Raw genomic sequence first — 15,147 nt, 5'->3', positions numbered from 1 at the left:
GGCCGTGGGTCATCTATCATCTGTATTCTGGTGGTTCTCCACTTATCCCATGTAAGTTGCGTTGTTCTGGTTATTACATCACTAGCTAATGTTAATTAATTTCGGTACCAACACAAAAGAAAGAAATAATGATGGGTATACCGTCAGTACGTTTTTCTTTACCTTGTCATGAAAAATGAGGTACCGTTAGTCACATATTTGTATATCGTAAGACCGTAAAAGACTCACCAATAGCTAATAATTAATGTACTGGTACCTGTCGTTAGCTCTCTATAATAACAAATCTCTTCACAGTTAGTAGGTAATTTAGAGAATATTACTCTTTAAAATATGAAAGCCATTAATGCAAGGAATGTATAGTTTAATTGAATCCATTTCAGACGGCCGATGGCAGGGGCAGGGCAAGTGCTGCATCTATGGAACGAATGGGGCATCCAGGTGCTGGTGCTGCTCAGCTTCACCCTCCAGATCATGCTCCTCATCATGGCGGAGCTCCGCCGGCGCATCGACTCCGGCGTGCTACGGGCCTTTGCGTGGTCAGCGTACATGCTGGCCGATGCGACGGCAATCTACGTGCTGGGACACATGTCTGTGACGAGCAGATCGCCGGAGCATGAGCTGGTGGCGTTTTGGGCGCCCTTCCTCCTCCTGCACCTCGGTGGGCAAGACAACATCACCGCCTACAGCATCGAAGACAACAATCTGTGGCTGCGGCACCTGCAGACTCTTGCCGTGCAGGTGGCTGCAGCTACATATGTCGTCTATGTGTCTTCCATCCTTGCCAGCGGGTCACTGCTCCGGGCAGCCACCATCCTGATGTTTGTGGTTGGTGTTGCCAAGTATGGAGAGAGAGTGTGGGCACTCAAGTGCGCTGGTAGTAGTACCTCAGAGCAGGGCGGCAACTATCAACCTCTAATTTACGTCTCGGGATCCCAGTACCGGACCATACCGTCCAAAAGTTGCCCGGATAAGGAAGATTACCTATTGGATGCTCACCTCTTCCTGGCTGTTCCTAAGAAATTCATGATGAGTATGTTGCGGGATGAAGAGGAGCTGCGGTTTCATGATGTAGATGAGCATGCTTTGGAGGAGGTGGTTGAGATGCAACTCTCCTTGATGCACGATGTCTTGTTTACAAAGACTGAGGTGGTGCACAGTTGGTGTGGCCTTTGCATCCGTGTCATCTCGCTGCCGGGCACAGCCGTGGCATTGTTGTTGTTTTATCTTTTGGGTGATCAAGGTATGGGGAGGAGGAGTTACAGTAAAGTAGACATTGCTATCAGTTATGTCCTGCTTATTGGGGCTGTTGTTTTGGAGGCCATGTCAACTATTAAGGCAATGTTCTCGAGCTGGACAAGTTCGCTCCTGCTAAAACCGAGGAGGGATTTCAGTAGGCCAGGAGAGGAAGAAAGAAATATCAGTATCTTGCTTGGTCGTGGGATTACATCTGTCCGTCGGTTTGTGCATGCAGCAGAATGGAGAGGAAGGTACTGGTCCGGCTCCATGGGGCAGCACAACTTGCTTCAGTTGTGCGTTGGTAGCAGGGTCAGCCGAATCAGCAAAATTGCGAGATGGATGGGATTTGAGGACCCGTGGAATACGCTGGCTTACTGCTCCTCCGTCCCTGTCTCGGCATTCATCAAGCAGCTGCTGGTCAACCAGGTGTTGAGTTGCGGCGTCCTTCCAACAAACGAAGATCACATCGCTAACTCAAGGGGTCTGGCCGCCCTGAAGAGCAAGGGACTGTACGAGGAGCTGGAATGGAGCTTGGACCCCAAAAGGTCCTTGGAGCAGACCATCCTTACATGGCACATCGGCACTGACATCTATCTCTTTTGGTACAAGCAGAAGCAGGCGGAGCAAGCAAATGCCGGCGGTCAAGGCGACGACGACGCACGGAGGCAGAGGCAGGCTGATCTCGTCGAGGCGGTGGAGGCGCTCTCCAGTTACATGCTCTTCCTCCTTGCCTCACGTCCCTACATGCTGCCTGCCCCTGTTGACCGTGGGATGTACGCTAATTCCTGCTATGAGTTGATTGGTATAATGTGCAGCTCAGCTGAGGATCTGGCCAACTTGCTGCTGCGGCACTACAGGGAGGAGGATACGGCGACGGCGACCCTGCAGTCTGATATCCCGTTTGACACTAGTCTGGGTGATGCACAAGACAGACAAAAGGCCTACCGGATAGACCTTACATTGCACCGTGGATGTAGGCTTGCCACAGAGCTGATCCACAACGGGATGCCAGACTTGCCTTCTTCTGCAATAATGCCGGAGCTCATCGCCCAGGTGTGGATCGAGATATTATGCTACGCAGGCCACCGGTGCAGCGCGTATTCTCATGCCAAGCAGCTTGGCAGCGGCGGTGAGCTCATCACTATCGCTTCCCTTCTAGTGGAATATGTCAGCGTGCAGGCCCTTCCGATGCTACCACCACTGCCATGAGAATCACCGTCCCTTTTAAAATGCATGCATTACAAACGCAATGCATGCATCATTTATTTGTCTACTTACTAAATATATTTAGATATTTGTGAGTGTAATGATGGCTCTAATATCCATATACGGTTGATGCAAAGACTCAAAGGTGTACTCTTGCCGTCCCAAAATACAAGGCATGCATGTGTTCCACATGGTGTTCAAAACTTTCTTTTAATCAATGTTTCCCCCAATCATACATCATTTATAAGACTAATATAGTCTGAAAGAACTTTCAAATATGATCAGTTCATTTTCATAAGGAAAGAAAAAATCATCCTTCATTCAAAAGAGGTCTAAACGTCCATAAGATGCTTCATAAGGACACTTACAACACTATTTAATATATCGGTAGTGCTAGCGCCCGGATGTCCGGACGGACGCCTGCGCGATGCACTCCGCTTCGCGCCCTCCACGCGCGGCCCATGCCGCCCGAGCGACAAGAGGGGAAAGGGCACGGCGCCTCCGATTCGGAAGGACCCAGCCGCGACGTCGTATGGATGCCCTGTCGGCGCCGGGAGGAGGACACACCGAGACGATGCAGTAGAAGGTGCGGAGGAGAGATGCAACACCAGATCTACTTTTGAAACATCCAAATACAACAGTTGCAACATAAGTGTGAAGGCAATTGAAACACTTGAAACATGCTTCTGAAACACTTGAAAACCATGCGCAACATCCAAATAAAACACATGCAACGTATGCGTGAAGCATATGCAACATCCAGAAAAACACACTTGTAACATGCGTCCAGAAAACACAGGTGAAACATACCTCTGGAACATCCAAAACACTCGAAACATACGTTTGCAACATGCCTCTAAAACAATTGCAACATATGCAACATGTGCGACATCCCCCGATCAACTTTTGCAACATACGTCTAAAACGCCTAAAATATTTGAAACATACATATGCAACATAGGGGAGGGGAAGACTCTTGGTCAAGTGTCAATTATGGCATTTACATTTTCACAATACTGCATTGATGATTGTAAAAATAGGCATCTAATGATTTCTTCTCGATAGCGATTTTTTTTATGTATAGTTCAAACCTTGCCAGTCTTGAGGTTCTTTCCATAGCTTAAGCTTCTGGTAGCATGCAACATGATCGCAGCAATTCTTGTAATTTAATGTTGTTGAGCTTGTTTGCTGCCCTTTTTTATAAGAATATTAACTTAGCCTTCCGTGCAGTTTGAATGGATGATTGCTTTCTTTATCTCTTCAGCATATTCTGTGTGGCAAAAATGGAGTGGCAGATAATGCTGGGCCTCCGGTTTTTCTTTTTCAGGTGTTGCCCATTACAACTGTATGCCTTTCTTTGGGTCTAGACCTTATGTTATCAAGATTGTGGTCACTTTGATATAACTGGATGCTTCTTTGGATAACGAATTCTTAGCTTCAGTTACCTTTTGACATTCACTTTTTTTTCCTTACCATCTAAGGCCTTTTTACGGGGCCAATATCTGTTGTAGTCGTTGCGCACTGCCATGTGCTAAGGTAGTACTGCTGGCTCAATGGACAACATTCTTACACATTGCACCCAAACTAGTGCGGTTGTCAGTAAAGGTTCATCAACGAACGCACAGTGGCGGATAATCAACTAGATCGGCAGTGGATTAGAGATATCAAGAACACCCTTTCAGTTCAGGCAACCATTGAAGCTGCAAAGCTGGGAGCTTGGGACCTAATGGAGCAGATGGTGTGCAGGATGTATAAGTGGGTGCACACAGTGCGCCTGGCCAGTAACTAGCACAGTATGCCGCCCAGAACTCAACAGTCGAGGTGCTTAAGAAGAACCCTCCCCAAATATTGGGATCAGAATATCAGTACTAATTTGTATGCCAATGCCACCCTTCAGAATGAAGCAAAGGTTTCAGATAGGAGCTGATTTTTTTGGGGATGAAACTGCAGGAAAAGGAAATAAAGCTATCTACATCTACTTACATTGGCATTCCAGGTGGTTTGTTGACCACAATGGTGGCCATATTCCCAAGGGAAAAAAATTACAGATTACAATAATATCATTTAGCATCCAGACTAATCAAATACCTTTGAAAAAAATAGATATATATTTACGCCATGTAAATCTGAAAGCTACATAGAAATCAATCTGATTCTCATTACCAAGGCACTACTCCCCATCTTTTCCTGAAACCTTTAAAACAATTAAAATGATGTATCTTACTACAATAGAGGACTAAAAAAATACTCGACCAGAGGGAAAGACGTCCAAGATTTTGTCCTAAAGAAGAATACCTTGGCTTCGAACCGAGGCCGGTTACAGGGGTTTCAGTACCCACTCTCCAGAGTTCATCACTCTACCGTTGCACCGCGGTAAGCTTTGGTACTGCACTAGAGGACTCGGTTACTAACAAAAATATTGTGCTATATAGCCCCATTAGGCTACATCTAAAAACTGGCTCAGTTTACAATATCATTGGTGTTCATCCACGCCACTTTTTTCTTTGTCAATAAACCATAACTACATCAAAACATGATATACATGTGTGCAAGATGAACTGTAAAATAACCAGGCTTTGTAACATGGCACAATACAGTATGGTTGCATGAAGAAATACTGAAGACAGAAACTGCAGGAAATGAAAAATGAAGAGAACAATGGCAAAGATTTGTGGCTCCACAAACTTCCCCAAATAATGAAAGAATGTCAATTAGATCGTCCTCTTGATAATTACTAAAAATACAGATGATAGTTTGTGAAAAACTGAGGCATATTATCAGTTCATGACACTATTTGGTCAGTGACTGATGTCGCATCATACAAATTATAAACCATGATGACAAGTCACCAACTTTCTCACTCATGTAATGGTACTAGGGGAAGATAGGTCATAACCGATGGGAAAATGATTTGACAGTCCGTTGTTTTACAAACAAACTAGAAAACTTGAGGCGCGGCACACTTTGAGCTTGACCAGTGGAGAGCCGTGCCACTTTGAGCTTGGCCAGTGGAGAGCCGAGCCCGTATGGAGTTAACACCGTGCCAGCTTGAGATAACACAGCTTCGAAAAAGGAGACAATCAAAAATCCAAACAAGATTGTAGGGTATCAAAATTCTGATGGTCAGGAGTCGAGTTATGAGCAGACAAATTGTCTTAACTGTAGTTTGGATGAAAAGGCTACCTAATTGAATGGTCATTTGAAAGTTCAGATTTCTTTTTCATTACCCCTTTTTAGTCCGAGACGTAGCTAGCATGTTGAGCGCTAAAATTTACTAAAACATGATGGTACAATTACAGCTGATTGATAAGTTGATTCCGCGATATTCAAGTTGGTAGATGATGGACGTCCAAATTACAGTATTAAAAAGGTCAATCATGTATCCAGTGGAAATTCCTCCACGCATTGTGGAATTTCCTTAATACAAAGATGCACAAATCTTTTGCATGTTCGAGAAAAAAAATATATCACGTGTAAGGTTACAATATTTTTAAAAGTACATACCTTTTGTTATCTTCCTTTCGATTTAAGCCTAGATTGCCCAATCCTCACCTGAAATATAATTTGTATAAATTGTAGAGCATGAGTTGGGCATGAGAAGAAATGAAACACATTCTAGCCAGATGAAACAACAATCCGATGGCAAGCCAATGTAGTCCAAATCAAACAATCATCCTAGGCAGACGCTTGGAAGCGAGGAAAACTTTATTTTCTAATGTTTGAACACAGGAATAGGTAGAGCCTTGACCATTCAATCAATCTAGTTTGCAACCTCAACGTGTGATATTGCAATCAATCTACTCACTGATTCATAGTATTCTTCGGGAAGTTGTTTGCTTTGATTTTGGTGGACAACATATTGAAGTTTTCCCCAAGCTCTTTATCAGAATCAGATCTTATCATATTCTATTAGATAGTTTAATAGCGATGTACTGATGTGAGAGGTTAGTGTTGAGATTAGATGTCATAAACTTTGTCTAAGATGGATCACAACTCAGGCATGTTTGTGCCCTGCCAGGACTTACGGTTGGTTTATGAGCCTGCTTTTGGGTTCCAAAACCTGCACAACCAAAATCATACCTTCATTTTGGCTAGGCAAGTTTTGGAACCCAACCAAGGAGGCTCTATGTACAGTAAACAAAGTTATTTCACATATGGAAGAAATGGTAAACAATTAAAATGATGTATCTTACTACAATAGAGGACCAAAAAAATACTTGGCCAGAGGGAGAGACGTCCAAGATTTTGTCCTAAAGAAGAATACCTTGGCTTCGTACTGAGGCCGGTTACAGGGGTTTCAGTACCCACTCTCCGGAGTTCATCACTCTACATCAAAACTGGCTCAGTTTACAATATCATTGGTGTTCATCCACGCCACTTTTTTCTTTGTCAATAAACCATAACTACATCAAAACATGATATACATGTGTGCAAGATGAACTGTAAAATAACCAGGCTTTGTAACATGGCACAATACAGTATGGTTGCATGAAGAAATACTGAAGACAGAAACTGCAGGAAATGAAAAATGAAGAGAACAATGGCAAAGATTTGTGGCTCCACAAACTTCCCCAAATAATGAAAGAATGTCAATTAGATCGTCCTCCTGATAATTACTAAAAATACAGATGATAGTTTGTGAAAAACTGAGGCATATTATCAGTTCATGTCACTATTTGGTCAGTGATTGATGTCGCATCATACAAATTATAAACCATGATGACAAGTCACCAACTTTCTCATTCATGTAATGGTACTAGGGGAAGATAGGTCATAACCGATGGGAAAATGATTTGACAGTCCATTGTTTTACAAACAAATGGCCCCATGAACCAAATGTCCATGATGCATTGAGTGTCAAATTCTCAAGCGACAAAGGAAGGAGTGCAAAATCCACAAAATGCCATAATCGGTGGAGTAACTCTGTACCAACCACAAAGAATAAGGCTTCGTTGGGGCATTGTGGTCACTTTTTCAAAAGCACTTATTTCTTTCTAGATCTGGACATGAGAGTTGACTATTAGGTATTAGCATCTTTTTAAGATCCATACCAGAAAGTAACAGTTCCGACACATTGCAGCACAGCACAGCAACCATAGGTTTATATATACTAGATGAAGGAAAATATTTGATCTAATCGCCATTTCTGTGTGAAGAGTATAAGTTAAACTGCTCCACCTTAATGTAAACTACTTTGCTTTAAGATAATTTTTTTAAAGAGATCAGTACAGAAGAAAACCCCTTCAAGTTTTACCATACTCAAACTACAGATTCCATTTCTTCCAAAGAATGTCATAACTCACATTTTCTCAAAACTGCACATATGCCAGCAAATTAGCAAATGCATAATGTATCCTAACTCACTACATATGATACCAAAAAATATATATATTTGCAAAGACAAAACAGATAACGCGCGCAGGGGGGGGGGGGGGGGGGGGGGGGGGGTGTAAAAACAGAAAACCATCTACCACTGATTTACTCATGCCATTCGTTACCCTTCTCAACCGGTGTTGCTGCAACAATAGAATCCATTGAATAAGTATGAGCAGTCAATGGTTGTTCAAAAGTTAAAAGGGGATAAGAATAAAATGACATGTATATATGTAAAAGTAAAACACAGAATAGGATGCTAATCTACTGCATTTGAACCTCAACACTTTCGGAATTCAATTTCACACATGGCAACAACATGCTCCAGAATATTCTTCACCAAAGAACGTAAAGGAAGCAGCAACCTGAAGTACCTCAAGCTTACAAAAAAACTCTGGCAAGGATTTGTGTTGTCGCATGAGCACTCGGCCTGGAAGAAACTCGGATGGATGCAGTTTTCCTTCTATTGAAGCAATGCTGGTGGTCACAGAGTAAGAGTGTCATGTTTTGGAATATTTGTGCATACTTAATCGATTGATAATGGATACAAATTTGGAATTTTCTATCAGTAAATACTACTCTATAAACTGTCGGTGCTACACAATTGTTCGTTGCTCCTCCGTTTAATTATGTGTGAGCACAGTATACTATCAAGTACAGTGAAAACAGAATGTGTGTGAGATCTGACACGAGAACAGAAATTTGTTTCTCTTGCTTTGAGAGTTGTACTAGTTGATTTAAGAGTGTAAGCTTTGCATGGGGGCTGAATTTGCATTCAAAGCAAGATAACTTGCAGCATGCCAGCCTTTTTGTACATGATGTAAAGCTAAACAGCTACAGAACCATCCCCCACAGGACAGGACGAACACTAAGCATACCGTGTCTCACTTTCCAAGCTGTACAAATTAACTTAGAGGGATGGCTGGAAGAGGCAAAGGCGGTGGAGCATTTGATCGAGCACGTGAAGCACGCACCTTGCGGAGCCGGAACAACTTCTGCAGCAGCGACGCTGGCAGCAACGGTGGACCCGCCTGAACGCCGTGGCGTTGGAGCCTGCACCTTCCCTTCCCCCGGGAATCGGCTCCCACGGCGGCGTTGGCGACGAGCAGCGCCAAGGGAGAGAGAGACTAAGCCGCCGGTGTAGTTGCGACGTCGCTGGCGGCAGCTCGTCGCCGGAAGAGGTGCCTTCCGACTTCCGCCCCTCGGCGAGCTGTTGGATCACGAAATGAAGCCCATCCTCATGGATGGGCCGGTTTTTGGGCCCAGCTAAACAAAGCGTCGATTAATTAACATGTACATTTTTCTCAAAAAAAAACGCGCCCACTGCTTCCGTCGCCGCTTCTGGGCAGTTCAGCGCGTCGCAACACATCATGGTCGACAACTAGGGTGGATTGTTCGAGGAGCCTATCCGTGTCCTAGAGGAGCGCATCCATGACTTCTAAGCCGGCGAGGGCGTCTTCACCGACCAGTGGTTTGTCGACGTGCTCAACACCCCTGCGCCGTACCCCGCGGTCCCCGAAGACCTCTTTGGCCTCCACACAGTCAAAGTCAGCCCTGTCCCCACGGCGGCCCATGCCTAGTCTGACGCCACGATACTCCTCGCCACCACGCCATCGTGTTCGTCATGGCCACACCTATGCTCTTCACCCTGGGTGCACCCAGGCCGTCGGTCCAGTACCAGCCTCCCTAGGACGGCTTCGACTCTCCCATCTCCATCACCTCCAACAATGACGACACCTACTGTGGCCGCCTCCCCACATGCGCACCACCGGGCGCCCTCCAGGTGCTTGCGTCACTAGAGGTCGACAACTCATGGGTCTGCTCCGCTGACGCGGATGACTCTGTGTTTCCCTCCATCGACTGCGACGTCGACGGGGTCCGTATCCCGCTCTTCTTCCTCGACGGTGGCTAGCATGCCACCAAGCAGTTGGTCCTAGACCCACCCTTCGCGGCCTTCTTCCACGAGCCTATCGCGGCGCTTGCCTCCACCCTAGGCCTCGTCTACCTCTGCGGCACATACTCTGTCGCCAACTCGGTCACTCCATCGACGACCGCTGCGTTGGCCACTGCTCCAGCTACTCCGAATGTGGTGGCCACACGTTTGCCTCCTACAGTCGAGTTCCAAGACAACCCCAAGCATGTCAAGCCCAAGCCAGTCGCCATAGTGACTATTGCAAGCAAACCTTCATCTACCCCGATGGATGCTCAACTGGTGTTCGATGGAATGCAACAAAGGTATATCACCAGCCTTACCTCTACATCATGGATGGGTGTTGTTCTATCGGGTAATACTACCACTGAAGTTGATGATGACTAGAAGGTGTTTGAGGAAATGAGTGCTCCAAAAACATTGCTGTTAGAGCCATTGCTTGCTATGGTTGACAAGGGACCATTGCCACCTCTGCCATTTTTAATCTAGGGTGATATAGTCCAATTACAGCCATCCACTTGGGCACCTCATTGGTTGTCATTTGATCCAGGCCTAGTGTTCAAGCTGTGTCTCATAGGCTCGCTCAGCTGCATAGGTGCACTTGCTAAATATCGCCTTGAGCCACTTTCCAAATTTCTTCATCTTGTTGTCCTTGTGAGACCTAGAGTGAGAGGACTCGGGAATGTCCTCATGAGCATAGGAGCCTCCTGCGGCCTAGCTAGCTACTGCAGGCTAGGTCTTCTCAATCTTGTAGACGGTGTGCATCCCGTCTTTTGGAAAGCTAATCCATGTGACCCTCTCAATCAAGAACATGAGGTAAGGAGCATAGGGCAGCCCCTTCCTCTCATCCTCCATAACAAGCCTTAGCTCATGCCAAATAAACTAAGGGATATTGAACTTATCCCCTCCTAGAGCAAAGTGAGCTAGCACGTTCCTCACATATCCATTTATGTCCGAGGCTGCTCCATCCTTGGGATTGATAGTGTTCCTGATGAGGTTGTTTAGGATGTAATAGTAACTATGCAGCCCACTCCTTTTGCCATCAGCGACCCTACTGTCTCTCCACATGTATCTAATGTCACGGATCTCTGCTCTGGGCTCATCATGAATATGAGTGTAAGTCCGATGCTCTTCCCCAAAACCCAGAATCCGACTGAAGGTGACAAAATCAATATGGTAGTGTTGACCATCCGTCATCCAATGTATCTTATCAGTGGACTGATCATAGAAGTAGGTGGCATGGAACTGTGCAAGTACCTCTTCATTCCAGTTATACTAGAAACCCATGATATCGGAGAGCTCAAAGCGGTCACAGACCTTGATCACCTTGTCAAACTCAGGCTCCTCCTTTTCTTATATCTCATCCCAATCAACATACTGCATCTTCCTTATCTTGGTCTTCCTCGCACCAAGGATAGCAGTGGCATAGAAGTTGGAATGAAACTCATTCCAAAACATGTAGTCGATGCCCAAATCCTTGCGCACTGCATAGGGATTTATCTATCTCACCTCTTCGACCAACTTCCAACTCTTGGAATAGTCGATGACTGGATGCTGACGAGAGTCATCTGGTACTTTCATAAGCATCTCCCCATCAACCTCTCTGATGTAGGATCTGTCAAACTCGGTCAAGTGAAGGGGAGTGTTCAGACAAGCATCAGTGGTGTGGCCAGTCATCTCCAACCTTTCCTCATCTTCGATGTACTTCTCACGCCTCCCCCTATCACCATGACCCCTTGGAGCTGCACCACTGCTAGATGCTACTGATCTTCCATGACCACGGCGAGGGGGATCCTTGACTCTTGACTCAACCATCTTCCTCTTTCCTCTACGGTCATCATCTTTGTGCTCCATCTATGCATTGTAATGGAACTAGATAAGAAACTATATGAATGGGAGGCAGAAAAACACCTATAGAACAGTCTTGATAAGAAAACAGATTTAGATCATGAATTTGGGAGACCACTTGGGCAGTGCTTCTCAGGCAGTGCGGCACTGCTACACCCTGAGAGCGGCACTACCGCACTCAGCATCTCCACGAGCTCATGACCTCCTTCTTCTTTCTTACCAAATCCATTCTTCAAATGTTTTCCCACATCACCACATGATCTCATAGCTCACAGTTCAAGATAAAACACTTGAGGTCATGCAATGAATGGGAGTAGCAGCAGCAATTTGAGTGGGAGAGAGCATGTGGTGAGCAAATCCAATCAATACATCGAGTCATCTTGTGGAAAGTCATAGCTAGGTGTAGATTCAAGCTGCAGGGTGCAGCACTGCCGCACCTGAGTGTGGCACTACCGCACGTGCTGTGCCCCCCCACTAATGAATCGACATATTGATTCAATTTGTCCATCAAATCTCCCTCCGACTCGTTCATACTATCACTAAGAACCTGAATCCATCACAAGCAACCTCACATTACATAGATCAAGTTGGATTAGGGTTATACCTTCTCAAACGAGGATTGGAGAGGGAAGAAGAGCAACTGCTTGGGCCAAGAGCAGCAACAATCATCGGCGGCGTTGGAAGATGGCTGGCAACCACCACGGCACTATCAGAGACTAGCAGCACGTGGCCAGGCGACGGCGACGCGCGGGCATGAGAGGAAGAGAAGGTGTAGGCATCGGCGTCGGGTGAGAATGAGGGAGAGAGGAAGTTACCGTAGGCCTGGGTAAAGAGATAAGGTAGATGGGCCCTGCAGTAAAACCATTATGGGCCAAATCTTAATAAAGATTCAAAGTGCGACACTGCCGCACCCGTAGCCCGGCACTGCCGCACTCTCCAAAATAGTGGGAGTTAGCTACTATCTAAGAGACTCACTCTACATAAGATATGGACACATATCACTTATATATCATGAACAACAACAGATGAACAATACAGACCATGATCATGATACATAGGTTGCCTTTTTTAAACCATTTTGAAGCAGAATATAAAATGTCGAACTCTTTTGCTGAGATACTAGTTGATCAATTAGAGGCATGCTAAATTTCAAACCATGTTATGAGAATCAAGTATATTTATCTCACTACGCAAAGCACAAAACCTTGACTCGTCAAGAGGCTTAGTGAAGATATCGGCTAGTTGTTTTTTGGTGCTCATATGGCGAATTTAGATATCTCCTTTAGCTTTGTGGTCTCTCAAGAAATGATATCGGATGTCTATGTGCTTAGTTCTTGAGTGGCTTATGGGATTGTTGGCTAACTTTATGGCACTTTCATTGTCACACAAGAGTGGGATTTTTGTGAAGTGACATCTAAAATCTTGAAGGGTTTGCCTCATCCAAAGTAGCTGAGCACAGCATGCACCGACTGCAACATACTCAGCCTCGGTGGTGAAAAGGGCTATACAATTTTGCTTTTTAGAACTCCAAGACACTAGAGACCATCCAAGGAATTGACATGTCCCTGAAGTGCTTTTTCGATTTACTTTGCAACCGACGTAATTGGAATCCGAATACCCAAGTAGATCAAACCTAGAGCCCTTAGGATACCACAAGCCAAGGTTAGGAGTGTGTACTAAATATCTCAAGATTCTCTTAACGGCCACTAAGTGACACTCTTTCGGGTTAGCTTGAAATCTAGCACACATACACACACTAAGCATAATATCAGGCCTAGATGCGCATAAATAAAGTAGAGAGCCGATCATGGAGCGATATACCTTAGTATCCATGGCTTTCCCTTCTTTATTGAGATCTAGAAGTCCATTGGTTGACATGGGAGTTTTGATAGGCTTGGCATTCACCATGTCAAACTTCTTGACCATATCATGGGTGTACTTTGTGTAGGGGACCATGACGCCTGAGAGGGGGGGTGAATTAGGCAACTTAAAATTCTACTTCTAAATTATGGCCTCTTTTACTAACCTTAGCAAAACCTATGCAAAAGATAAACTATCTAAATGTGCAACTATGGTTTTGCTAGTGTGTTGCTATCTCTACTGCAAAAGGAGTAATACAATCAATGTAAATGCAAAAGCTAAAGAGCAAGGTAGAGATATGCAAACTCCCGTCGATGACTCCGGTATTTTTATCGAGGTATCGAGACACGCACAAGCTTCCCCCTAGTCCTCGTTGGAGCCCCTAGCAAGGAATCCCTCGTAAGGGCCAAGCTCCTGGTCGAGTAACTCCATGAATAGCCTCGGGCCTTCCCCATGCGCAAGTGGGTCTCTGACGTGTCTTCAGGCAAGCCTCTCCCGGATGCTCCCCGCCGTCTTCACTATCAAGCTTCTGGCCAAAATGTCATGGGCCTTGTTCCCTCCGGTACACGGTGGCGGCCACACCACAACCATGGTTGGTGTGATCTCCCAAGACTACAAGCCCCTCCGATGTACAACAATGGTGCGTGCAAGCACCGAGTGGTAAGAGGTATGTAAACCTCACTAAACACTAGGCATAAACCTAGAGCAAATGCATAAGCGGTGGTCTAATCAACCTAAGCACTTCGCAAAGTACCTACGCTAATCACCTAATGAATCACTAAGCACTATGCAAGTGGAGATCACTAAAATAGTGTATCAACACCCTTGATATGTTTTTTTGCTCCACTTAACCAAATGGCCGGTTGGGGGTCTATTTATAAGCCCCACTGAGAAAGTAGCCATTGGGGACAAAATCCTACTTTTCTGCTACTGACCGGACGATGATGAACAGTACCATCGGTGCGTCCGGTCACTTTACTATTTAGCGTTCGGTCGCTGCTACTGACGCCTTCTGTTGTCGAGCCTCTTGATCGGAGCGTCCGGTCGCTATAAGCCAGCGTCTGATCACCTCTGTGAGCTCGTTTCTTCACATCTTGCATCCGGCTTGGTTCCTATCTTCGTGCTTGGACTTTGTTTGATATCTTATGTCTTCTCTTGTGCTTCTAAGGTTTTGCTTAAAGTGTTGATCGTGGGATCATCACGTCGCCTTCGTCTAATGTCACGTCTTGCACCCTATTGAACTACAAAACAATCACTTGCAAATTCATTAGTCCAATTTGGTTGTGTTGGTCATCAAACACCAAAATCCAAAGTAAATGGACCTAGGGTCCATTTTCCTTACAATCTCTCCCTTTTTGGTGATTGATGACAACACGACCAAAACAAGCAAATAGTAAAAATTTGGAATTTAAAAACTATCTACTTGCTAGGATGCAATGCAAGGGTGAAAGCTCTAGTTTGGTTTTGGTGAATTGATGAAACCCTAAGTGCTAACCTAGTTTATCAAGTGATCATGAGATAGGTAGCACACTTCAAGAAGAGAAGCTAATGAAGATCATAGCATGACAATGGTGATGGCATGGAGATGATCAAGGGCTTAAACTTAAAAAGAAGAAAGAGAAAAACAAAAAGGCTCAAGGCAAAGGTATAACTTGTAGGAGCTATGTTGTTTTGGTGATCAAGACACTTAGAGA

At 45.1% G+C, this 15,147-nt stretch overlaps 2 protein-coding genes across 2 annotated transcripts; one reads left to right on the top strand and one right to left on the bottom strand.

Moving 5' to 3' along the window:
- The first annotated feature begins 387 nt into the window (after positions 1 to 387).
- Positions 388 to 2,445, top strand: LOC136493910 (uncharacterized). The gene has a single exon (XM_066490036.1). It carries the CDS (start codon positions 388 to 390, stop codon positions 2,443 to 2,445), a length of 2,058 nt encoding a protein of 685 aa, XP_066346133.1.
- A 2,882-nt stretch (positions 2,446 to 5,327) lies between these two features.
- Positions 5,328 to 9,389, bottom strand: LOC136493908 (uncharacterized). The gene is made up of 7 exons (XM_066490034.1): positions 9,278 to 9,389; positions 8,790 to 9,081; positions 8,190 to 8,292; positions 7,914 to 7,958; positions 6,707 to 6,768; positions 5,947 to 5,994; positions 5,328 to 5,504 (listed from the first exon to the last, which is right to left on the bottom strand). Exons 1-6 carry the CDS (start codon positions 9,387 to 9,389, stop codon positions 5,991 to 5,993), a joined length of 618 nt encoding a protein of 205 aa, XP_066346131.1. The 3' UTR covers positions 5,328 to 5,504; positions 5,947 to 5,990.
- Between the last annotated feature and the right edge of the window lie 5,758 nt (positions 9,390 to 15,147).

Source organism: Miscanthus floridulus, chromosome 11 (assembly GCF_019320115.1).
Source record: "Miscanthus floridulus cultivar M001 chromosome 11, ASM1932011v1, whole genome shotgun sequence".
Taxonomy (NCBI): Eukaryota; Viridiplantae; Streptophyta; class Magnoliopsida; order Poales; family Poaceae; genus Miscanthus; species Miscanthus floridulus.
Note: the sequence above shows the minus strand (reverse complement) of the source record. Positions and strands in the feature narration are given on the sequence as shown.

Bases quoted from the DNA above. Each gene is read 5' to 3' on its own strand.
- LOC136493908 (XM_066490034.1), bottom strand. From the start codon at position 9,389: ATGGGCCGCCGTGGGGACAGGGCTGACTTTGACTGTGTGGAGGCCAAA. The intron at 9,082-9,277 runs GTGAAGACGCCC...CGCTTTGTTTAG, and splicing joins CGTCGACAAACCACTGGTCG to CTGGGCCCAAAAACCGGCCC. The intron at 8,293-8,789 runs GTGCGTGCTTCA...TGTGACCACCAG, and splicing joins AGTTGTTCCGGCTCCGCAAG to CATTGCTTCAATAGAAGGAA.
- LOC136493910 (XM_066490036.1), top strand. From the start codon at position 388: ATGGCAGGGGCAGGGCAAGTGCTGCATCTATGGAACGAATGGGGCATC.